This window comes from Crocuta crocuta, unplaced genomic scaffold (genome assembly GCF_008692635.1).
Source record: "Crocuta crocuta isolate KB4526 unplaced genomic scaffold, BGI_CrCroc_1.0 scaffold28, whole genome shotgun sequence".
NCBI classification, from domain to species: Eukaryota; Metazoa; Chordata; class Mammalia; order Carnivora; family Hyaenidae; genus Crocuta; species Crocuta crocuta.
The window spans coordinates 1,071,486-1,093,718 of NW_027533256.1; the positions used below are offsets into that span (position 1 = coordinate 1,071,486).

Here is a 22,233-nt window from a genome sequence, read left to right on the forward strand (position 1 = left end):
CGGGTACCTGATGGCCTTGGAAGCGTTGATGATCTCTTTGATCCGGGGCACACCCAGGGTGATGTTCATGGAGGCCACGCCTGCAAAGTGGAAGGTCTTCAGGGTCATCTGGGTGCCTGGCTCACCAATGCTCTGGGCACAGAGTGCACCCACCGCAGAACCCGGCTCCATCTGTGCCCTGGAAGGGAAGGGTATGGAAGGAAGGTCTGGCAAAACTGCTGGGAGGCGGTTCTGGTTCTCTCCTCCTTCAACAGACAGGAACGCAGGGGTCATCGGGTCAGGAGGGAATATGCTCCGAGCTGGGCTGTGGTTGCAATGGGTCAGCTGGGGGTGCAGACGGGGGTGAGGAGGGGGTGTGAGTCAGAGGGCTCCTTGTGGTCAGCCTGTGGTGACTGGGCCCAAATGTCGACTGCCCGCAGACGATCCAAGAGCCCGGCTGACAAATGGTGCCGATGGTGGACAGAGAGGCTGGCACCGGGCAAACACGTGGTAGGGGAGGCCACTCGGAAACATCTTTGCGATTATTTCCACAGCTTGCAGCATCCGGACTACCTCCCCACTGGAGCCCCTAAGAGACGAGGGGACAGGACCCGCTCAGACGCTGGCACTCAGGAAGTGGTGCTGACGCAGGAGGTCACCCCGGTGGGAGACAGGAAGGACAGGAGGCCCATGCAACTGTCCGGCAGCAAAGAAAACCAGCATGTGTACCTCATGTACTTGTCCCTACAGGTCTCCAGGAACTTTTCGATCTGGGTGGGGGTGATCCGGTCCAACTGGTACAACACCCGGGGCTGGAAGGACAGAAGCCAAGTGCGGGTCAGGCTGGCAGCACACGAGCCCACCAGGGCGCCCGAGCCGGTAGGGGAAGGCTGCTCGTTACCTCTGTTGTGCCATTATCATTGATGCCGTATTTGTCTCTGGTTTTCTTGATCTTCTCAGAAACACCCTTAATGAATTTTTTTATTTCCTGAAAGATTACACAGCAAACATGAGCTGCGTATTTCTCGGGAATCTGGGTGGCAGTTTGTTTTACAAACGTCAGTGACGTGAGGTGCCCACTGGTTTCGTGATGGCTCGTTCTGCCCCCTGCGCTGGCTCCACGAGGCCCTGGGGCAGCAAGTGCGTCCCACACTGCCGCCTTCCCTTCTCTCCCGTCACCTGCATCCACGCAGCTCAGGATGGCTACAACGGTGCCATACATAAACCTGTAGTCTCTAAACAGACTTATTTTTGAGGCTTTCTGCTAAACTTATGATCAATTTAAGAAATAGCTAACTCTGCTTTGTAGACACTATGTGCATCACAAATACGCAGTTGCAGCTTGCCTCCATTTCAGAGAAAACACGCCCAAATCCCTGCTTCTCTTCCTCTCTCTGACCCTCACCTCTGCATCTCCCCCATGCGGTCTCACTTTCCCTTCCCAACAATTAGGACTCTGTAAGGATTCCTGGAAAGCAAAGCTGGAAACGAAACATCTGTGTATCTGCTGTCCCCTCTGCATTTCAGAATAGCACTCAAGGCCCCGGATGAGGTCTACAAGGAGGAGGGAAGAAGGTGACAAGGACATCATGTGGTAGAGGCACAGGGCAGGGCGACCGGCCACAGGCCTAAGTTTTCTGGCCACCGCTCAAAGGGGAAAACCCATCTGTTCTACGATTTGTGGTGGATCTCTGAAATAAATTCGCCCCGCGGTCACTCCTAGAAGCAGGACTGTCCGGCGCTCAGGGAGGATGTACAGAGGAGTAATGAGCTTTCAAGAGCTACACCCATCAAAGTCTGGCTCCCAGGCGCTCACATGTCAAGTCTGGACTCTTAGGGCACTTCCCAGGTGAGCCGATGGCCCACGCCAGGCGGTAACAGCCATGCTTCAGAGGCTGCTGTGATGCAGGCCGGGGGGGCTGCTGATTAGCTACTCTAGTTTGATCCAGGCGCATTTTTGAGAATATGGGAAAGAGTGGATAGATCACACTTCCCTCAGCAGCCCTCTTAGAAATGTGATTTCCCTCACTGACTGTGGACAAATAAAAGTGGCAGTGAGCTTAAATGTCACTCTTGAATGTCAGTGTAGGCACCCAGCTGCTCTGGGTGGCTGGCTGAGGACAGACCCACGCACATGGACAGGCCGAGGGGGCACTGCATATTGAGGTGGGTGCGAGGCTTCAAGAAGTCTTGTTTCTTGATTTCGAGGCAGGCTGAGGGACCCCAAGGACATAACAGTCTGCCTGCCCCAAAATCTACTCCGTCTGTATCACATAGCTGAAAACGTCTAATGTTCCGTCTGAAACAACTATTTTAAAGCAGATATAACCAGAACTCACTTTTGCAAAGACAAAATCCTATGGGCACCCACAGAGAGCGGACACTTACTAGAGCCCAATTCTATCCTAACCTTGCAAAAATTAATCTCTAGCTTCCCACCTATCATTAGACCACCTATCATTTCTGAAAGCAAAAAACCCCTAATACTTAATGTTCTGATGTTCAAATAGCCTTAGCTTCTATCCACACAATCCACGGCCCATGGGCCCTTCTCAGGCAGTAGCTGCCCAGGGATTGAGGCCTCCCTGTGAGGTGGCATGGCATTAACACGAAGAGCCTAGAGTGAAGGGCACTGAGGGGCTCCATGAGGTCATGGGCTTGGCCAAGGCAACAGGCCTGTCCACGAAGTCAGATGCTTTCTCTGAAGACTGCTTTTGGGGCAGCAGTTTCTGCAATGTTGTTTTTGCCCACTGGGGTCTCTGTCTCCTAGGAGCCCAGCTAACCAAGGGGCTACTTGAGATCATCCTCCTCTGGCCACCCCTTTTTCACGAAAGCAGCTTTCTCACGATGGCTGCTCACGCCAACCCTCCTCCTCCTCCTCCTCGACCAAGTGTGGAATACAGGAAGGGTACTGTGCCCTTCAACCGTCATTCTACACAGAAAGGACTTTTGCTAATTTGCAAGAACTTAAAAATTTTTAAGAAACTCTTTTTAAAAAGCTCTCCAGGTTTACTTACTAATTGGGAGTCTGGGACCACACTTTTAGATAGTCAGTCCTGCAAACCAGAGCAGGGAACTAGACTGGAGGGCAGGGAGCCACCGCTCCTGGCGTGGCTCTGCTGAATGGCAGGAGTGTGCAAATGCACGAATACGTGCTGTTGCCTCATCTTCCTGCTACATCGCTCAGCGTGAAGCGCCTCTCTCACGCTGGTGATTCCCTCCGTGGCCTACATGTCTAGCTGTGCTTGTGTCCTTCAGGAAGAGCTCTTGAAAGCCTTCTTGGCCCAAATGTTGTCATTCGCTTGCCGGCTGTTAAAGGCTGCCCCACCCGCCGGCACAGCGAAACCGGAGGGAGGGCCAAGGCTGAGCAGACTCAGGGATTTTCACCCGCGAGGAACTGTGCGCGCAGGAGAAAAGAGACACACACCTAAAGCCATCCCTCAGCCGAGGCATCGCAAATGAGGTCTTTCAGCTACCACCTAAATGGACACACTTCTGGTGATTTTGCCGAAAGGAACGACTTTCCTTACACGGAAGTTAGGGCAGATATTCTCAAAGTTAGATTAAAAAAAAAAAAAAAAGCTCATTTTGTAGAAATGAAAACTGAAATAAGCTACTAAGAATTCAACTGAACGACCCCATGCATCCTAAAAGAGAACTCACACCATGGCAACTGGCAGGCAATTAATCACACGGTTAAGCGGCAGTTAGGTCTTCACACCGTCCACAGCACAACCGTGGGCACGGGCAGCGGCCTCTAGTGCAGCCAGGGCTCTGCGTCACTCAGCAGCTGCCTTGTGGCCTCAGCTCCGGCACAGGCTGGGGCTGGAGGACATATCGGGGGCTCAGACAAATCGATTCCGGCCAGTCGATTTTGGACCTGAGCTCATTAGACTGAGCCCGCAGAGGGCAAGGACACAGTCATCTCTGTGTCCCCGGGATCTGCAGGGCGTGTGACACTTACTGAAGGCTAGGAGTGCTCACTGAATAAGCACATGCTGCTGGGCAAGCCGGCACCCGTTAAACCCTGTCAAAGTCAAGAAAGGAGCCCGAGTGATGAGCAGGGAACCCAACTGTGCCAGAAGTGAGGCAGAAGCTTATCGCCTCTGGGGCTGGCAAACAGCTGCACTGCTGCCAGGTTCACCCCTTATGCTTAGCACTCCCAGCATGCTCGGTGCGTTACCTTGTTGTACTTCTCATAGCCTGTCTCAGTTAAGGTCTTTGAGGATAAACAGAATAGTAAATAAGTGTATATGATATACCATACATAAAAACCAAACCAGAATTCTAATTTGTTTAAAAAAAAAAAAAAAAGAGCTGGGGCGCCTGGGTGGCTTAGTTGGTTAAGCGTCCGACTTTCGCTTAGGTCATGATCTCGCGGTTCGTGGGTTGGAGCCCCGCATCGGGCTATGTGCTGACTGCCAGCTCAGAGCCTGGAGCCTGTTTCAGTCTGTGACTCCCTCTCTCTCTGACCCTCCCCTGTTCATGCTGTCTCTCTCTCCTAGAAATAAAAAAAATATTTAAAAAAATAAAAAAAAATAAAAAAAAATAAAAAAAAAAAAGAGGGGCACCGGGGTGGCTAAGTTGGTTAAGTGTCTGACTTCAGCTCAGGTCATGATCTCATGGTTCGTGGGTTCGAGCCCTGCATTGGGCTCTGTGCTGACAGCCAGCTCAGAGCCTGGAGCCTGTTTCAGATTCTGTGTCTCCCTCTCTCCCTGACCCTCCCCTGTTCACACTGTCTCGCTCTCTCAGGGGGGAAAAAAATTAAAAAGTAAAAAAAAGAGAAGAACATTTGGGAAAAATGCCAAACAAAGGTACCCAGTTCAACCTTATTCTGGATTTTAACCTTATTAAAATCTGGACGAGTCTCTTTTCTGCAAATCACACCTCAACACATGAAAGAATCAAGAGCTTCCTTAACTAGAACATTCTTTAAGTTTCATGTCACTGTTGTCATTTTTGATATACTGAAAGGGATTCCTGCCAATTTTGTGCTACATTTGAATCACCCATCGGCACACAAAGGCAACCATTTACTGGTTTCTGTATCCCTCTGCTTTTGATCATAACCATGATAATAAACAGGAAGGAGCTGCTTGAGCAGGTCAGTGAAATTCAAAGAACAAAAAACCCATAAACTCAAAAACCCTTAAGAGGTTATCACGGTAACAGCTCCCTGGAAAAAGGAGGCTGTAGGAACTACTGATCCATGCTATGGTAACAGGAAGAGCAATTTAAAACACTACCACAAGGGGCGCCTGGCTGGTTCAGGCAGTAGAGCATCAGACTTGATATCCAGGGTGTGGGTTTCAGCCTTGAGCTGGGTGTAGAGATTACTTAAAAATGAAGTCTTGGGGCACCTGAGTGGCTTAGATGGTTAAGTTTTCGACTTCAGCCCAGATCACGATCTCACAGCTAGTGAATGTGAGCCCCACGTGGAGCTGTGTGCTGACAGCTCAGAGCCTGGAGTCTATTCGGATTCTATGTCTCCTCTCTCTTTGTGCCCCTCCCCTGCTCTTGCTCTATCTCTCAAAAATAAACATAAAAATTGAAAAGCAAACGAAGTCTTAAGTCACCAGGATTCACAATGACTGTGGGAAGAGCTGGTCTACAATATGAGAAAGTAGGTAAAGGGGCTGATAGGAGGACAAGATTAAAAACCAAAACAAAACAAAGCAAAAACAACAGTTCTCTGAAGGAAGTATTTTTCTTCTAGCAGGTGACACCTGCGTGAGAAACCTACACTAAGAAGGACACGGCACAAATTCTTCATGTTGGCTGGGGAGATTTTGCCTGGGCCAGTCCTAAATTTTTAACAAAGAAACACTTTAAACACTCTCCACCCCGCAGCCCATGCCCCGTGCTTCTAACTCCACCTGCTGGCACGTGGCCTCCATCTCCTGCTGATGGCCACACTGAGCGTCCCCACCCGCACAGAGCTCACCTGCAGGAAGCTGTCCTGACAGCAGACAAACTCGGTCTTCTGCATGATGGACTCTGTGGTCAGGATCAGCTCGTTTTTACTCAGCGCAGGCTCGCTCTGACACGGGAAGACTGCCTCAAGTATCAAAAGGAAAATAGCGTGATGTGTATGGGGCTGACTGAGGGTGGGGGCAGGATTAAATGAAAGAATTACAAGAGACAAAACAACTTTTCTAAGAGTGAATGTGATTTTTTTTCCTTTCAAAGCATATTCTACATTCTACTTTTAGTATGAAGATGAAGACAGGATAAACCCACTCCATCTCATACAAAGACTTATGGGTGATTCAGTTGGTCTCATTCCATTACTTCTCAACCTTCACCCTATCCTAGATTTGCACTGAAATTATATATCATTGTTTTAAAAAACCCCAAACAATTCAGGAGGGAAACTACTCCCCTACCCCAAAGCTCATGGGATTTCCCCAAAGTTTTAATGGCTGCATATTACCCTAATATATGGGAATTCGTTATGTGCTTGACCTATACTCTACTGAAGGTTTGCCTTTACTAGAAACGATGGTAGAAAAACATTCTTGGTACATTTAGATCATTTCTGTTGGGCAAATTCCTGTAGGTGGAATTGCTGGGTCAAAAGACACCCATATTTAAATTCAGATCAGTATTGTCAAACTACCTTTCAAAAAGGTTTTTCTAAAATATACCCCTAGTTAAAGCATGTGCTTTAGTAAAAGCTTAAAGTTTGCTTCTAAACAGCCATGACTTTTAACACTGGCCTGTAACACACTTCACTAGACAGAAACCAAAGCCCTCTTCTGTCAGCATTCGATTACTACCAATTCTAGACTTTGAAATTGAAAAAATATTTTTCCTTCAAATGTGGGAAAATTATGCAGGATAACACAAGAAGAAAAATACTAACCCAGTGGCTGGACAGATATAACTAAAGCATTAACTGTGTGTGATACTCCAAAGGACACCTCCATTGTAAACACATGTCCTCAGAAATGCGCCAACCCCAGATATAATACTAAATCTTACTTTGATGTTGTCCAGGACCCTTTTGAACTCTAAAGGTTCATCCTTTCCTTCCATAGCTGCAGGATCCAAGCCATCTCCCCCGTAAATGAACTGTATAATATCACCCGTAGAGCTTCGGACTGTCAGATCGTACTGTGAGCAAAGATCTTCAAGGGACTTGACAAGCCTTCTCTGGAGGAAAAGGAGGAGAGGAAACAAACGCTCTGCTACTTTCAGAAGACCAGTCTCATGTACAGCGGGTGAGATTTGCAATGCTAACTTTCAAGGTTACCATCAATCTCATCATTCGAGATATTTTATTAGAAGTCCCTTAAAAAAGAATACCTCCGGCTCTCAGAACAGCAAGCCCAAAAGTGAGCTGTAAGCCCGTGCAGTGGGATTCAGAATACACCCAACTTTGAGTGGTTTAGTGTGTTTTAGAATATATGCAATTTAAGGCCCATCACCCTCGAAGGACTCTGTAAACACTAACTGTTTTCCTAGGCTGTTTTGCCTTCCCTCTCTTTCTCCCTAAGGTATAAATTAATGCAACAGCTTTACATTTCTAAACACACCTGAATCCAAGACCCCTGTTGAGGGACTTCAATATGAATTACAGAGGATCTCAGGTGCATACCCCCTTCTGGGGCCGAGGGGGAAGAAGAGAGAACAGGGACAGCGTTGTGCCTGAACCAGCAGGCAGCAGCCATTTCTCACATCTGCTTAGGGAGAACTTTCCACAGCAGAGCACTCCGGCCAGCAATGTGATGGTGGCGCAGTGAATTAAAGAGAACGAAATCTTCCTCCAGGCAACTTCAAAACAAAAATCCCTCGTGCCAGAACTAATTTGTTCTAAGTTAACACACTGCTCTGGGAAAGTCATACTCACGACTTCAAAAAGGTAAAGTCAAAAAATAAAGTCAAAAGAGATTCTGGCAAGAGTGGTAAAAGCATTTCACAGTCTGTTGGGTGTCTGACTAAAGCAGCACGCTCCAAAACTGAAGGGCAATTTCCCATCAAAAGATGATGAAAAGGGAAGTATCGATGAGGACACACACGTATTTATGGAAAAAGCTGTTTCTACGGACTCCAGTCTGCTCTCCCCCTCGTCAACCAGGTTTGCTTTGGCTGTCTCATTCACACCCCTGGTATATCAGTTCCGCTCTCCCAGCCCGCAAAGGGCTGTGCTTCTTAAATTGGGATCCACAGTGGGGACAAAGGATTCTCGAAGCCACAGCAAGTTCACAGCCCAACAACTGGGAGATTTAACTTTATCTGATGCTGTAAGGAGATGAGAATACTGACAAAATGCAAAAGCAAACAAAGGTCATGGAAGGCAGAGTAGAAAACGATAATCAGGGAATGAAAGGAAATCCTCTGCTTGTGGTCTTACGGAAGAATGAAGTCGGGATGTTCTTACTTCTCTGCCATTACGGTCTGAGAAGCATGGGCACAGGAAGCCCTCTAGTTTCATCCTGTCGCCTGGAGCCTACTGTCCTGGAGCTGCACATATGATGGAGAAAGAGCCGTCCCTCCAAGTGCCCAGGCCGTCCTGCAGGCACTGGAGTAAGGTCTTGGAGTTGGTTAAAATCAAACAAGTTACAGTAATAGTTGCCAAGTGAGAAGCAGAGTCCTCTCAATCACTGGGACACAGGTACTGTCAGCCACATCTTCATGATTAGTAAACAGAGGCTCCGTGAGGCTCAAGGATGCACCCCGGATACACTTCCAGTCCGTGTTCTCAGTACAGCTTTGGTGAGTGTGGCCCTGGCCTGGTCTGAATCACTCAAGGCGCACGGGATGAAGTGAACATATTACTTTTTATGGTGTTTATTTCCAGGGCTTCCGCGTTTCCCAATTATTCCTTTTAAATACTAAGATGAGACACATTACAGCTCACGTACAAAACACGTTAACACTCAGCAGTCAAAAGCCTCAGAACCCTCTCCTGCTCTGCCGCTAATGGCCTACATTTCTTCAAATTACCTGCATGTATCCCGTTTCAGCTGTCTTTACGGCTGTGTCGACTAGACCTTCCCGGCCAGCCATTGTGTGGAAGAAAAACTCGGTCGGTGTCAAACCGGAATAAAAGCTATTAGCCACAAAGCCTTTGGCAGCTGGGAGCTAAAGAGAGGTGGAGAAAAAAGAAAAACCAGACAAAAAAAATCTTCAAGGTCCACAACTTCAAACCCCATTCATATCACAAAATGCCCCACCTTTAGACTATAAATATCTGGTCAACGTACTCTCATGAAGGGGCAGGCTTTACACGCCCTTTCCTAAAGGAGAAACAAGCTGGCACAAACCATCCTTCCCAGAGACAAGGAGGGTGAGTCCCGGGCAGGGCTGGTGCTGAGGCCAGTGGCAGGAAAGTGGGCCAAGCAGTGTGAATGCCCCCAGCCTCGCCTCTCAATCTGTCACGCTCCCTTAGAACTCTGAGCCTGACATGCACAGACAGGCACCATTCCAGTGACCACTTGGCTCTCTGACTTCTGGTGAATTCTAATCTTGGGCATAGTCCCTAAAATGTTCCTGGGACTGTATGATACAGAGAATACCCATATATTCCCAGCAGAGCAGTCCTGGCTCTCCGGCAGGGGGCTGGACAGAAAGCCCGCAGTCCTGTGGGACAGGAGCAGGTGGGGTGCCTGTGCTTTAACGGGAATTAAGAGCTGACTCCAAATCCAGAATCTGAGTGACCAAACCAACTCCAAGTGCCCTGACTACATTTAGAAGTTGTCTGCCCCTGAGTCCCAGAAAAAGCCTAGCACACGTTTGCCTATTTCTGCTTACCCCAGTGCCCAAACCACCAGGGCCATTGCAACCCAGAGGGCATTTAAAAGCTGAGTACGAGAAGTCAAGAGGAGAATCTACTTCCCTGTCGTTTTAGCGTGGTTCATATTATTACTGTTGTAAAACCCCCATACTTTGATGTCAGTGCTCCCATAAAAAGCACACATTGATCAGACATGAGGTCTCTATACATTTTCGTTGTTGGAAGGGACCTTGAAATCCTCCCTCTTGGAGAGAAAACAAGAGGGCACTGATCTTTGTAGCAGCGAATCTAACAAGGCTCCCACATGACCTGCGGGGGCCTGTAGGGTCGGGGGACAAAGGCCCGGAGCAGCCCCGCCCGCACACGCCCCCTCTGGGAGTGCCCCGTTGGCAGCACAGGGCTCCTGTCCTCTTCTGCGCTGCCCACGGTCGCCCTCCAAAGTTCTGTCTGAAGCGCTACCACTTACCTTTGAGTGCTTTTCAAAGTGAGGCAAGGACCTGTTTTCAAAGCCGTCTGGCACTCGAGAGCCACTGATGGCTTGCTGTCCCACACAGGCAATCATCTGTGATATGTTAATGAAAGAACCTGGGGAAACAGGTCAGGAATGTCACATTCGTTTACCGAACTAACATTAATTGAAGTACAAGCAGATCCGTGGGATAAAACAGGAATACAATAGCGCAGGCTCACGGTCTAGGGACAGTAAAGAGCCAGAACAGGAATAATACAGGGTGGAGCCCTCAGTAACAGAACAAAAGCTGCAGGGCTCAGCAGGGAGTGTGAGCACTTTGGGGCTGGAGGAAAGGCGTGCAGGGGAGAGTGTGCAACCAGGATGAACTTTTGGAGGACATTACGATGTGATACCAAACTGGATGAGGAGAGGAATTCCAAAGAGAGTGGAAGAGTGGGAAACAAAGACACAGGAATGGGAAAGTGGTGGCGGGAGAGGCAGCAAAGTTGGACTTTAGTCTGTTAAACAAGTTTACAGAAATAGAGGCATGCAGGCATGGAGGCTTTGAATCTGAGTGCAGTGCCATGAGATCTAACGCTTTAGGTCTTGGGCAACTGTGAAATTAAAGTGTTTGCCACATCACTAAATATATTAATTTAGAAAGTCCTTTTTTAAATTGTATTTTAAAATAGGATCACATTTGCTTAAAGCATCCTTGAGCTCAGAAATCTACACATTACTCCAATTTCTCCAAAAGAGTTAAATTTCTAAAATGTAAATAATTGTTTCTTTCTATACATATAATTTAAAAACGTATACCCTTACATATATGTATCTTAAGGCTTATTTATTGTTTGAGATAAAGAGAGACAGAGGACACGAGCAGGGTAGGGGTAGAGAGAAAGGAAAGAGAGAGAATCCCACGCAGGCTCTGCACTGTCAGTGCGGAGCCTGACACAGGGCTCTAACTTATAAACCTCGAGATCTTGACCTGAGCTGAAACCAAGAGTTAGATGTTTAACCAACAGAGCCACCCAGGTCCCCCAAGATATGCCCTTATAAATGAAAGGTCTGAAATTATTCCTGCATTTTCTGGGTAAAGCCCTGCCAGCCCATACAGAGAGTACAGCGCGAGCAGTGGGTGGAGGAGTACACACCTTTGGAGCCGCACAGAGCCATGGTGAGCGGGCTGTTGCTCTTATCCAGCTCCCGGAGGCAGGCACTGCCCGCGTGGTCACGGATCACAGACAGCTCCTTCAGGATCAGAGCCTGGTGGGAGAAAGCGAGGTGCATGAGGGCTCTGCCGGTTACCAGAGTTCAACCTGACATTTAATGAAATCTGAAAAAATTTAAGCCAGGTGTCAGATTTCCAATACATAAAAGGTTTTTGAGCCTTTGAAGATCAATATGCTTTATCTATAAAGACCCTAATCTTTGAGGAAGGAAAGGTTACAATCAGTGTTTAAGGTAAAAATGATGAGTAACAAAATCTTGAAAACTCTTTTAAATGGCCCATAAGGTAGACAGTAAATGGCTTTGTGTATAGCACCCTCTACAATAATATGTCTGTATACACATTGCTGTATATGCACACATAAGCCTAAATACACTTAAGAAGTAGAAGGTATGGTAGATTATGTAGTAAAAAAATTGTTTATGTCAGTTCTAAAATTTACCCCTTATTTTTATTTTCTAAGCACACATGTGAATTCCCATAAGTGTGATGAGGTGACTCTACAAGAATATTCTAGTCCATGAGCTCATCTACAAGGTGTCCTTTCTCAGCTCACAGAGAGGGTGCTGAATCAGTTACGAGTCATGGTTCCACTAAAAACAAGTGCTGCTAGAGCCTCAAGTAAATTTCTAGATAAGTGCCAGTAAGACACACCCATTTCTCTCTCTCTCTGAAGACTCAGTGAGATTAATAAAAAAACTGCTATTCAGTTCATGAATTCATGAATTCAGCAAAGTCACAGGACATACAATCAATGTACAGAAATTGGTTGCATTTCTATACACCAATAATGAAGCAGCAGAAAGAGAAATCAGGGACTTGGTCGCATTACAATTGCACCAAGACTCATAAAATACCTAGGGAGAAACCTAACCAAGTAAGTGAAAAATCTATACACTGAAAACTGTTAGAAACTTATGAAAGAAACTGAAGACACACAAAAAATGGAAAAACATTCTATGCTCATGGATCAGAAAAGCAAATATTGTTAAAATGTCAATACTACCCAAAGCAACCCATACGTTCAATGAAATCTCTATCAAAATAACACCAGCATTCTTTACAGAGCTAGAACAAACAATTCTAAATTTGTGTGGAACCCGAAAAGACCCCAAAATAGTCAAAGTAATGTTGAAAAAGAAAACCAAAGCTGGAGGCATCACAATCCGGACTTCAGGCTATATTACGAAGCTGTAATCATCCAGACAATATGGTACTGGAACAAAAACAGACACTCACTTCAATGGAACAGAACAGAGAACCCAGAAATGGACCCACAAACATATGGGCAACTAATCTTAGACAAAGCAGGAAAGAATATCCAATGGAATAAAGACAGTCTCTTCAGCAAATGGTGTTGGAAAAACTGGGCAGCAACATGCAGAAGAATGAACCCAGCCCACTTTCTTACCATACACAAAAATAGACTCGAAGTGGATGAAAGACCTAAATGTAAGACAAGAAAACCATCAAAATCCTAGAGGAGAAAACAGGAAAAAGACCTTGGCCACAGCAACTTTTTACTTGACATTTCTCCACAGGCAAGGTAAACAAAAGCAAAAATGAATTACCAAGACCTCATCAAGATAAAAAGCTTCTGCATGGTGAAGGAAACAATAAAAAAAACTAAAAGGCAACCGACAGAATGTGAGAAAGTATTTCCAAATGGCATACCACATAAAGGGTTAGTATCCAAAATCTAATTCAATATGAAACCAAATTCAATACCAAAACCCAAATAATCCAGTGAAGAAATGGGCAAAAGACATGAATAGACACTTTTCCAAAGGAGACATCCAGATGGCTAACAGACATGAAAAGAAGCTCAACGTCAATCATGAGGGAAATACAAATCAAAACCATAGTGAGCTATCACCTCACACCTGTCAGAATGGCTAAAATTAACAACTCAGGAAACAAAATGTTAGTGAGGATGAGGAGAAAGGGGAACCCTTTTGCACTACTGGTAGGAATACAAACTGGTGCAGCCACTCTGGAAAACAGTATGGAGGTTCCTCAAAAAATTAAAAATAGAACTACCCTATGACCCAGTAATTGCACTACTGGATATTTTATCCAAAGGATATGAAAATGCTGATTTGAAGGGGCACATGCACCCCAATGTTTATTGCAGCACTACAGACAATAGTCAAAGTATAGAAAGCCCAAATGTCCGTCAACTAATGAATAAAGAAGATATAGTATATATATATATATACACACACACATATACACACAATGGAATATTACTTGGCAATCAAAAAGAATGAAATTTTTGCCATTTGCAACAACGTGGATGGAACTTGAGTGTATTATGCTAACTGAAATAGGTCAGAGAAAGACAGGGGCGCCTGGGTGGCTCAGTTGGTTAAGCGTCCAACTTCGGCTCAGGTNGGATATTTTATCCAAAGGATATGAAAATGCTGATTTGAAGGGGCACATGCACCCCAATGTTTATTGCAGCACTACAGACAATAGTCAAAGTATAGAAAGCCCAAATGTCCGTCAACTAATGAATAAAGAAGATATAGTATATATATATATATACACACACACATATACACACAATGGAATATTACTTGGCAATCAAAAAGAATGAAATTTTTGCCATTTGCAACAACGTGGATGGAACTTGAGTGTATTATGCTAACTGAAATAGGTCAGAGAAAGACAGGGGCGCCTGGGGCGCTCAGTTGGTTAAGCGTCCAACTTCGGCTCAGGTCATGATCTCGCAGTTCATGGGTTCGAGCCCTACGTTGGGCTCTGTGCTGACTGCCAGCTCAGAGCCTGGAGCCTGTTTCAGATTCTGTGTCTCCCTTTCTCTCTGACCCTCCCCTGCTTGCGCTGTCTCTCTCTCCCTCAGAAATAAATAAAAACATTAAAAAAAATTTTTTAAAAAGTTAGAGAAAGACAAAAATCATGATTTCGCTCATATGCGGAATTTAAGAAATAAAATGATAAACACAGGTGAAGGGAAGCAAAAATAAAATATAGTAAGGGAGATAAACCATAAGAAACTTAAATACAGAGAACAAACATGGTTGCTGGCGGGGTGTTGGGTAGGGGGATGCGCTAAATGGGCAACGGGCATCAAGGAGGGGGTCCTTGTTGGGATGAGCACTGGGTGTTGTATGCAAGTGATGAATCATGAAATTCTATTACTGAAATCATTATTATACTATATGCTAACTAACTTGGATTTAAGGAAAAAAAATAAATTATAAAAAAAAGACTGTGAGATTAAGAATGAACTAATGGTGAACAGTGCCTACAACTCTGCTTTCTTCCTATTTCACAAAAAACGCATGTCATCAGAAAATTTCTTATGGCTTATCCATTCTTCCACACTTAGGGGAGTTAAAGCTCTGAGCCCTGGGCTGCAGGGGAGACAGAAGAGAGCCAGGCAAAATCCTAGTGCAGTCAGACTGCCGACCCAGGCTGCCTGAGAGAATGCAGAGCTCCCAGAGGCTGGTCACCATTTTGATTTTGACCCTTGCTGGGCAAGTTCTCAGCTAACCTAGTTTCAAATGTGACAGGGGAAGCAGATAGGCATGTGATATGAATTTTCCCTCTTCGGTGCCCAAGTCTCTTTGGAAGACCATCCACTGATTTTTATTTTTTTAAAGATTTTATTTTTAAATAATCTCTGTGGGGATGACATCCAACGTGGGGCTCAAACCTACAGCCCCGAGATCAAGAGCTGCACGTTTTACCGACTGAACCAGCCAGGTGCCCCATCAAAGACCATCCATTTAAAGAGCTATGGTTGCCAGTCTCTACTCGAAAGATGCTAGAAATAGAAAGCACACAAGCATGTGAGTACCAGTTACAGAAGGGGCCCAAGCATGACTCTGGAACAAGAGCAGCCCCATGTGGTTGAGTGAACAGATGGCCCTGTTTTCACCACCTAGAATGTGAAAGCTGCTAGGGACGCAAAGGACCTGATCTGATCGAAGGCCCCTCCCCTTGTTAAACACACGAGAACACACACAGGCAGCACAGGGCTGACCTGGGCTAAGGCCACTGCTTTTATGTCCCCCTGCCTTCCGCTACCTTCTCTTTAGGCTTGCGGCACAGCCCCATGCGCATGAAGTGGCTAACCCACCTGAAGAGCAGACTCACCTCCAGAGTTTCCTCAGCTGTGCAACCAGGCTGCTGCTGGAGCTTTCCTGTGTTCAGGGCTTCAATGTATTCATCACATTTCTTATAGCCAGCATTCAGCAACTCATACTTGGCCTTTAGCAATCCTTGACCAGGTGTGACATCGCCAATCCCAATGGAGAATCCACGGTTTGCTGTAGGATAGTTGGCAAGTAGAGCAGAAAGAGAGCGTCATGAATGTTAGTCGACCCACTATATAGAAACCATTTATACTTTCAGAGAATTTATCGACCCAATTAAATAAAAATGTGTATCAGTCTGTAGAGAGTTAGATAAAAATGACCCAAGACTCACTGAAACCTGTCAGAGACATTACAACCCCATGGGGAGCAAGGACTGTCCCCAACTACAATATAAAGCTCACCAATATCAAATACCAAAGAGCAGCTGGACAAAGTCAGCAATGGAAAGTGAGCCATCTGACTTCTTGTTCTAAGATATCATCTCAGGTATCTTTCTGCCCACACCCCCTTCCTTCTTCAGAAATCATCCCTAAACACAGGAAAACCCCACCTTTGAGGGAACTACACATGGTCAATAATCCTAACCCTAACATATGTAGAAAACGGGTAGATGAGAGGCACCTGGCTTAGCAGGGTGGGGAAGGGATACCTAAGAGTGGCTGTGGAAATGAGGACGCCGTGAGTCTGGAAACGCTCAGAAACTATACTGCCAGCTTCTACAGATGCTGGAGATAATGTATGTGTTGGTGATAAGGAAACCTGGTGGAAAATCAGTATTTTCCTGTGTAAGACGGGAGTTGCCGCCCCAGGAAATGGAACTAGAGAGCTCTGGACTGAGGGATCCTAAGTGCAGGCAGATGGGGAGGACTGTAAAGCAGGACATGAGGTCTGTGTAACCATGATTGTGATTCCTTAGTCCCTTTCCCTGGCCAAATCCCAGAATTCTGACAAGCAGGTTGCAACTGCTGGGTGGGAAACTGAGATCGGAAATAGATATGTCCCTGGAGAAACCAAGCTTCCCCAGAGAAAAGTATTACTGATAGGGCTATTTGGTACTTCCTCAATAAAAATGTTGGCTTGCAGCTCAATCAAGAACTAAGAAGTCCATCAACCAACAGGCTCCATTTCCAATCAATGTTTGGTGTCTCACTCCCAAAAATATGAATGGATAGCCAGAGACCACCAGATTAAAAAAAAAAAAATTCAGCTCAGATCATGATCTCACGGTTTGTGGGATTGAGGGATTGAATCCCTCTATTGGGCTCTCTGCTGACAGTGTCAGAGCCTGCTTAGGATTCTCTTTCTCTCTCTGCCTCTTCCCCCAGCCAAATAAACAGACATTAAAAAAAAAAAAAAGATAAAGTGAATCCAGAAACAAAGAAATGGACAATAGGGAAAAGAAGTTAAGAAAAACCAGAGAGTCAATCTAGAGGCTCTACTTACGTAATGAACAGAAATTCCAAAAAGAACAGAGAAAGTTAAGGTGAGAAAATTATCAAACAAAACAAAAACAAGAAAATCTGCACACCAGAAGGACATACAGTGGCAGATTAAGAGAGCTTACAGAGTGCCCAACACAATGAATGAAAAAAGACTCATACCAAGGGTCTACCAGAGTGAACTTCCAGAACAACAAAGATTGAGGATTCACAAAGCTTCCAGAACGGAAAGACAAATACAAAAGCTTGAAGATTAGAAATACACTCTCACAGCAACTCTCTAGAGTAGAGCAATACCTTCAAAATTCTGAGGAAAAATAAAATTCAATCCAGCGTTCTAAACCCAGCCAAAGAATCCATCAAATGTAAGAGTGGAAACCAAACGTTTCTGGGCACGTAAAAACTGCACGTATGGCATGCTCAGAGCATGGGCCAGCACAGGAAGCACAACAGTGCAAGGAGAGAAGGGAAATACCGAGCAACCTGGCAAAGCTGAGCTGCGAGGGCCCAGAGGGCCACCGTTGGAGCGCAAGTCCTTGGAAGCAGCCTGCGGAGGGCCTTTGTCTAACAACCCCATCAGACTGGCATTGCGGAGCTACTGGGCATTTTGAGACAAGAATTCAAGAGCAAATTCAAATCTGAAAGGAGGCGAGTCAGTACTGGGCTCATCTCATTCTGAAAGTCACAGACGACTCAGCCTGGAGTAAGCCTCCTCTCCCGTGCGCGGTATGTGTGTGGTGTGGGGGGGCTGGGGGAGGAAACAAAGGTAAAAGAACAAACTAACGCACAGCCCTGAAAGCTGAGCCACCACCGCCGTGCACCGAGGCGGCTGGAGGTACTCACAGAGGTAGACGGGAGCCAGCCTGGCAAGCCGTGACATCGCGTCGGCAGCTTCGTTCTGCCCCCAGTCCCGCAGCAAGATGTAAAAAATATTGTTCTTCGATCCCGATCCCAACGTGCCCTTGTCCATGCTGCCGCTCATCAGCTCACTGTTCTGTATGGTGACGTCTGCAAGGGCGGCAAGGACGGGACTTAACCACAAGATTACTTACTCCTCAGCCTCGTTCCAACGTGGGGCAGTGGGGAAAGCACGCGCCCTCTATGAAAATTAAAGCAAAGAACAATGCTCTCCAAATTTTTTGAGGGGAACAAAAGAGGAATCTAGAGAGTTTTAAAAAGCACGAAAAGCCCAGTTGGTAACCTTACAGTGTCCTAACTCTGAAATGTACTAGAGGACCCTCATTTTCAACTGTGAACCATAAACGGCAGCACCGAGCACCTGTCCTCTCTGTGAGGACCTGATGAAATCACATGCCACAAAGTACTCTGTAAACTGCAAAGCACTTTGTCATTCTCTCCACATGAGGAAGTGACGACACCACCATGAAGAGCCTATCCAACAAAATGGAATTCCCTCTAGGAAGAAACAAAATACAACCTAAAACAAGTAAGCCAAAACACCTAGAAGACCAGAGAGTGTATTTTCAGAGCAACGGCTCTAAACCTGAGAAAAAAATCGGTGTCCTTCAAAACATTTACTCTTCATTCCAAAACAGGAATCTTGGCCTTCAGAGCCTCTGTGGGTTCAGTTCTTCGGTGCAGAGTCCTGGAGATGCATTTCTTGTCACAAGGCCCTGATAGCAAAGCCCATTCCTAGCCAGTGGCACCCAGAGGAGCCTGCTGGCGAGCTGCTGGTCAGCAGTCTGGGGTGAGCAAAGGAGCCCCCAACAGAAAGCAGCCGCGGGCCAAATGGCGTTGGTCTGTGGACCGTACTTTGGGTGGAATGAGTCTGGATGACTCCGAGGGTTTAACATTGAAATCCTCTCACGGTCATACCTGATCTTCATGTTATAAGAAACCAGCTGACCAGGAGGCAATAGAAAAACAGTCTTGTTACACTTTTAGACAATGAACACATTTTTGGACATAAAATAATTATATGCCTTATGTGATGAAATACTTGCTTATGGCAAAAAAAAAGGGGGGGGGAGAGGGTGGCAGAATAAAACAAATCACATTAATTCGCAAAAACTAGTCATTTAAAACACATCCGGAGAAGAACATTCTAATCACTGGATCATGTATCTACACGGTCTCTACTTTTTAGAGAAATGGGGAGCCACAGCTGAGAGGAGACACACCAACTACGCTTCCCTGAAGAACAGACGTCCTGCCTAAGAGAAACATGGCATTTGCTTGCAAAGTGAAGGCAGTCACTGGCCGCCTGCTTTCTGCCTGCTCCCATCCCGTGGCTTTGACTCACAGGAATCATTGACACAGAGATCTTCTCCTTTGCCACAATATTGCTTGCCCTTGGTCCGGAGGTTGGCCCTTACTGGATTGTCGTCACTGGGTCTGAGGATGACGCTGAAGATCTGCTTTCCCGTCCACAGGGTGACAGGCTGATGGAAGAAGCAAGTCACAGCATCAGCTGGCTGAGATTGGTGTGCAGAGGACTCACGTGCAAACCTGTCTCCGGCATGGCCGGCTCCCACACAAACCTTTATTTTGTTAACTGTTTACTTATTTTCAGAGAAAGAGAGAAAGTGTGCACGCACGCACGGAGGAAGGCCAGAGAGAAGGGAGAGAGAATCCCAAGCAGGCTTTGCACTGTCGGTGCAGAGGCCGAGGCGGGGCTTGATCTTACTACCTGTGGGATCGTGACCTGGGCAGAAACCAAGAGTCAGATGCCTAACTGATTGAGCCGCCCAGGTGCTCCGAGCACAAACCTTTAATATTGTAGGTGGTGGCAGGCGAACTTTAATTTTCTCATCCTTGCCAACCAATATTGAAGCAATGATCTGGCAGGCCTTGGCTCGGTCAAAGAAAGTGTCCTTAAGAGTGAGGAGATAAGCACCTACAAATGTTGGAAACAACACAAAAAAGGAGTGAACTTGCAAAACAACCACAAGGTTTCAATTTTGTTATTTTTTTTAAGCCTTTTAAAGCAAACATTTATTTATTTTTGAGAGAGAGATCACAAATGAGGCAGGGGAGTGGGGTGGGGGGGTGGACACAGAATTAGAAGCTGGCTCAAGGCTCCGAGCTGTCAGCTCAGAGCCTGATGCATGGCTCGAACTAACAAAATGCAAGATCATGACTTGACCAAAGTCAGACGTCTAACCAAATGAGCCATCCAGGCACCCCAAAAGATTTCAATTTTAAAATGAATCTGGACTATTGCTAAAGAGACAGTTAAAACATACAGCTGCATGCTGGCCCCTCTTCTCACTAGAATCTAAGCTTCACAAGGGACTCTGACTCTCTGTCGTATCTCCAGTGCTTAGAAAAATGTCTAGTGCACATCAGGAGCTGAACAAATGCTTACTGATTCAACGAATAACCAGTCAATCCCAAATATCTCGAGCAGGTTCGCAATCAAAACATAGCAAACAACAGAATTAAACACACGAAATTAAATTGCCTTTTAAGTTGTTACATAAATCACTGTGAATCCTAATGCTTCATAGTCTCTTTTCAAGTGAACTCATAAACACACCTGTTAGAAAGTCCTGAATAGCAGCAATCAGTGGTTCTCCATTCCTTGGTGTTACAAGATTTGCTTTCGTCTAAAGGAAAAATAAACACAACGCGTTAGGCATTCTGTGACACTCTTTGGACTGTGTGATGCATTCCAAAATAACCGTACCACAAAGGCTGGGAATTGCCACACGTAAATAAAGAACAGGTGAGCTGAAATGCGGGGCCAAGAAATGGCAGCCAGGGCTCCCCATCCCAGCTCTTGTCACCAGCTGTCGCTTCTTCATCTGGTAAGGGGAGACCAAACACCAGCTAAACTGACACCAAACGTTCCTACCAACACTAAATACCGAGTGAAGTTTCAGATCCCTGTAAAAAACTCCGTATGTGTAAGACTTCTTAGTTATTAATAAATTCCCTTACTCCCCAAAAATCCACTTCTATCAATGATGAGGAGCACTGTTCTCTTTGAGGTCCATCAGTTTCATGCCTCTTCACAATGATGGCAGAACTGCTGAACTCTTGGTGAAGACAGAGTCCTACCAATAATTAACAACAGGATTTAATGAAAAGTAAATGAGTGCCTACACTGAGCAAAAAGTGGTGCTACTGTCCAATGCATAACGGACAAATTTAAAGAAGATTCTGTACATCAGGGTGCCATTTGTTTGAATTCTGTTGTTGTTGGGAGATAACGGACATATAAATTTGTTCAAGTTGTGATGTGGCGATGCTCATGTTATTTGTGGGTTGTCTGGGCAACCTTACCTGGGGTAAAAGGCCCTCAAAGGCAGAGACCTGTTCCTGCCTTCTTGTGAACATGCACAGAACACTGATCCTCCAATCAGGGCTGGAAGATAACTAACTGTTCATGCTTGTTTTCAAGAATCTCTCTGGGATGGGATGGGGAGTGGTCTGGGCGCTGGGCGTGTGAAGCTGGGATTTGTATATTTTGTGAAAGTCTCCCCAGTAATTTGGGACTACACTCAGGCTAGAGCCCTACCCATTGAGACAGAACTGCTGAGTTGATACAGTTAGATGATAATTTTCTTACATGTAATTGAGGGGATTTGTCCTGATGGTAACAAAGATCTTCCATCCTAGCCTCGGAGCCTGTGTTTTATTGCTGTCATTTTAACCAATGATCTATGGTATTATAACAAAATGGATCCTGAGTACCGAACTCAAGGCTGAAGTCCAAGTGGTTGGCTATAGGCCATTATCTCTAGCAACTAGCTGTATCGCTGAGACCACTAGCAACATTCTAATCATTACTTTTTGTTGCAAAAATAGTATGTTCTTTACAGAAAATCTAAAAATATAGAGAAGTAAAAAAAGTAAAACCAAAACAGAAAACAAAAAAACACCCAGAATCCAAAAAACATCTCTGCATGGAATCACCAAACCAAAAGAGCTGTGGTTATAAGATTTTGGTATATGTCTCCCCAACTTCTGGCTGTAAGCATTTTTACAATCACGGAAACATCTATTTACCAAACGAAATAAGATCATGTCTTACACACAGCCTGCTTTTGAAACTAAAAAATAAATCATAAGTAGCTTTTATACTAACAATGCTACATCATCATTTTTAAGAGCATGCAGGATTTTGTGGTACGAATGTGATGTAATTTAATCCAACTTTTTTTTTTTTGGTTGACACTGCCTGTTTCTCATGTTTTATCATTACAAGTGATTTTGCAACTCTAGTTATTTCTCTGGAGAGTTTACTAGAATAAGAGTACAAGGTCAGAAAGAATGAGTGCACTGGTCAGTGCACCATCTGA

General features: G+C 45.5%; 1 protein-coding gene across 2 annotated transcripts in view; it reads right to left on the reverse strand.

Moving 5' to 3' along the window:
• POLR3A (RNA polymerase III subunit A) overlaps positions 1-22,233 on the reverse strand; it is a 48,358-nt gene that overhangs the window by 7,118 nt on the left and 19,007 nt on the right. The window contains exons 12-24 of one of the 2 annotated variants that reach the window (XM_077746374.1): positions 20,466-20,535; positions 19,696-19,823; positions 19,230-19,368; positions 17,810-17,974; positions 15,526-15,698; positions 11,327-11,438; positions 10,185-10,303; positions 8,929-9,066; positions 6,964-7,134; positions 5,924-6,037; positions 881-967; positions 709-791; positions 8-178 (exon numbers count right to left, since the gene is read on the reverse strand). In XM_077746374.1, the coding sequence (XP_077602500.1) occupies positions 8-178; positions 709-791; positions 881-967; positions 5,924-6,037; positions 6,964-7,134; positions 8,929-9,066; positions 10,185-10,303; positions 11,327-11,438; positions 15,526-15,698; positions 17,810-17,974; positions 19,230-19,368; positions 19,696-19,823; positions 20,466-20,535 (1,670 nt within the window). The remainder of the gene's footprint in view (positions 1-7; positions 179-708; positions 792-880; positions 968-5,923; positions 6,038-6,963; positions 7,135-8,928; positions 9,067-10,184; positions 10,304-11,326; positions 11,439-15,525; positions 15,699-17,809; positions 17,975-19,229; positions 19,369-19,695; positions 19,824-20,465; positions 20,536-22,233) is intronic. The other variant, XM_077746375.1, reaches the window with a different exon arrangement.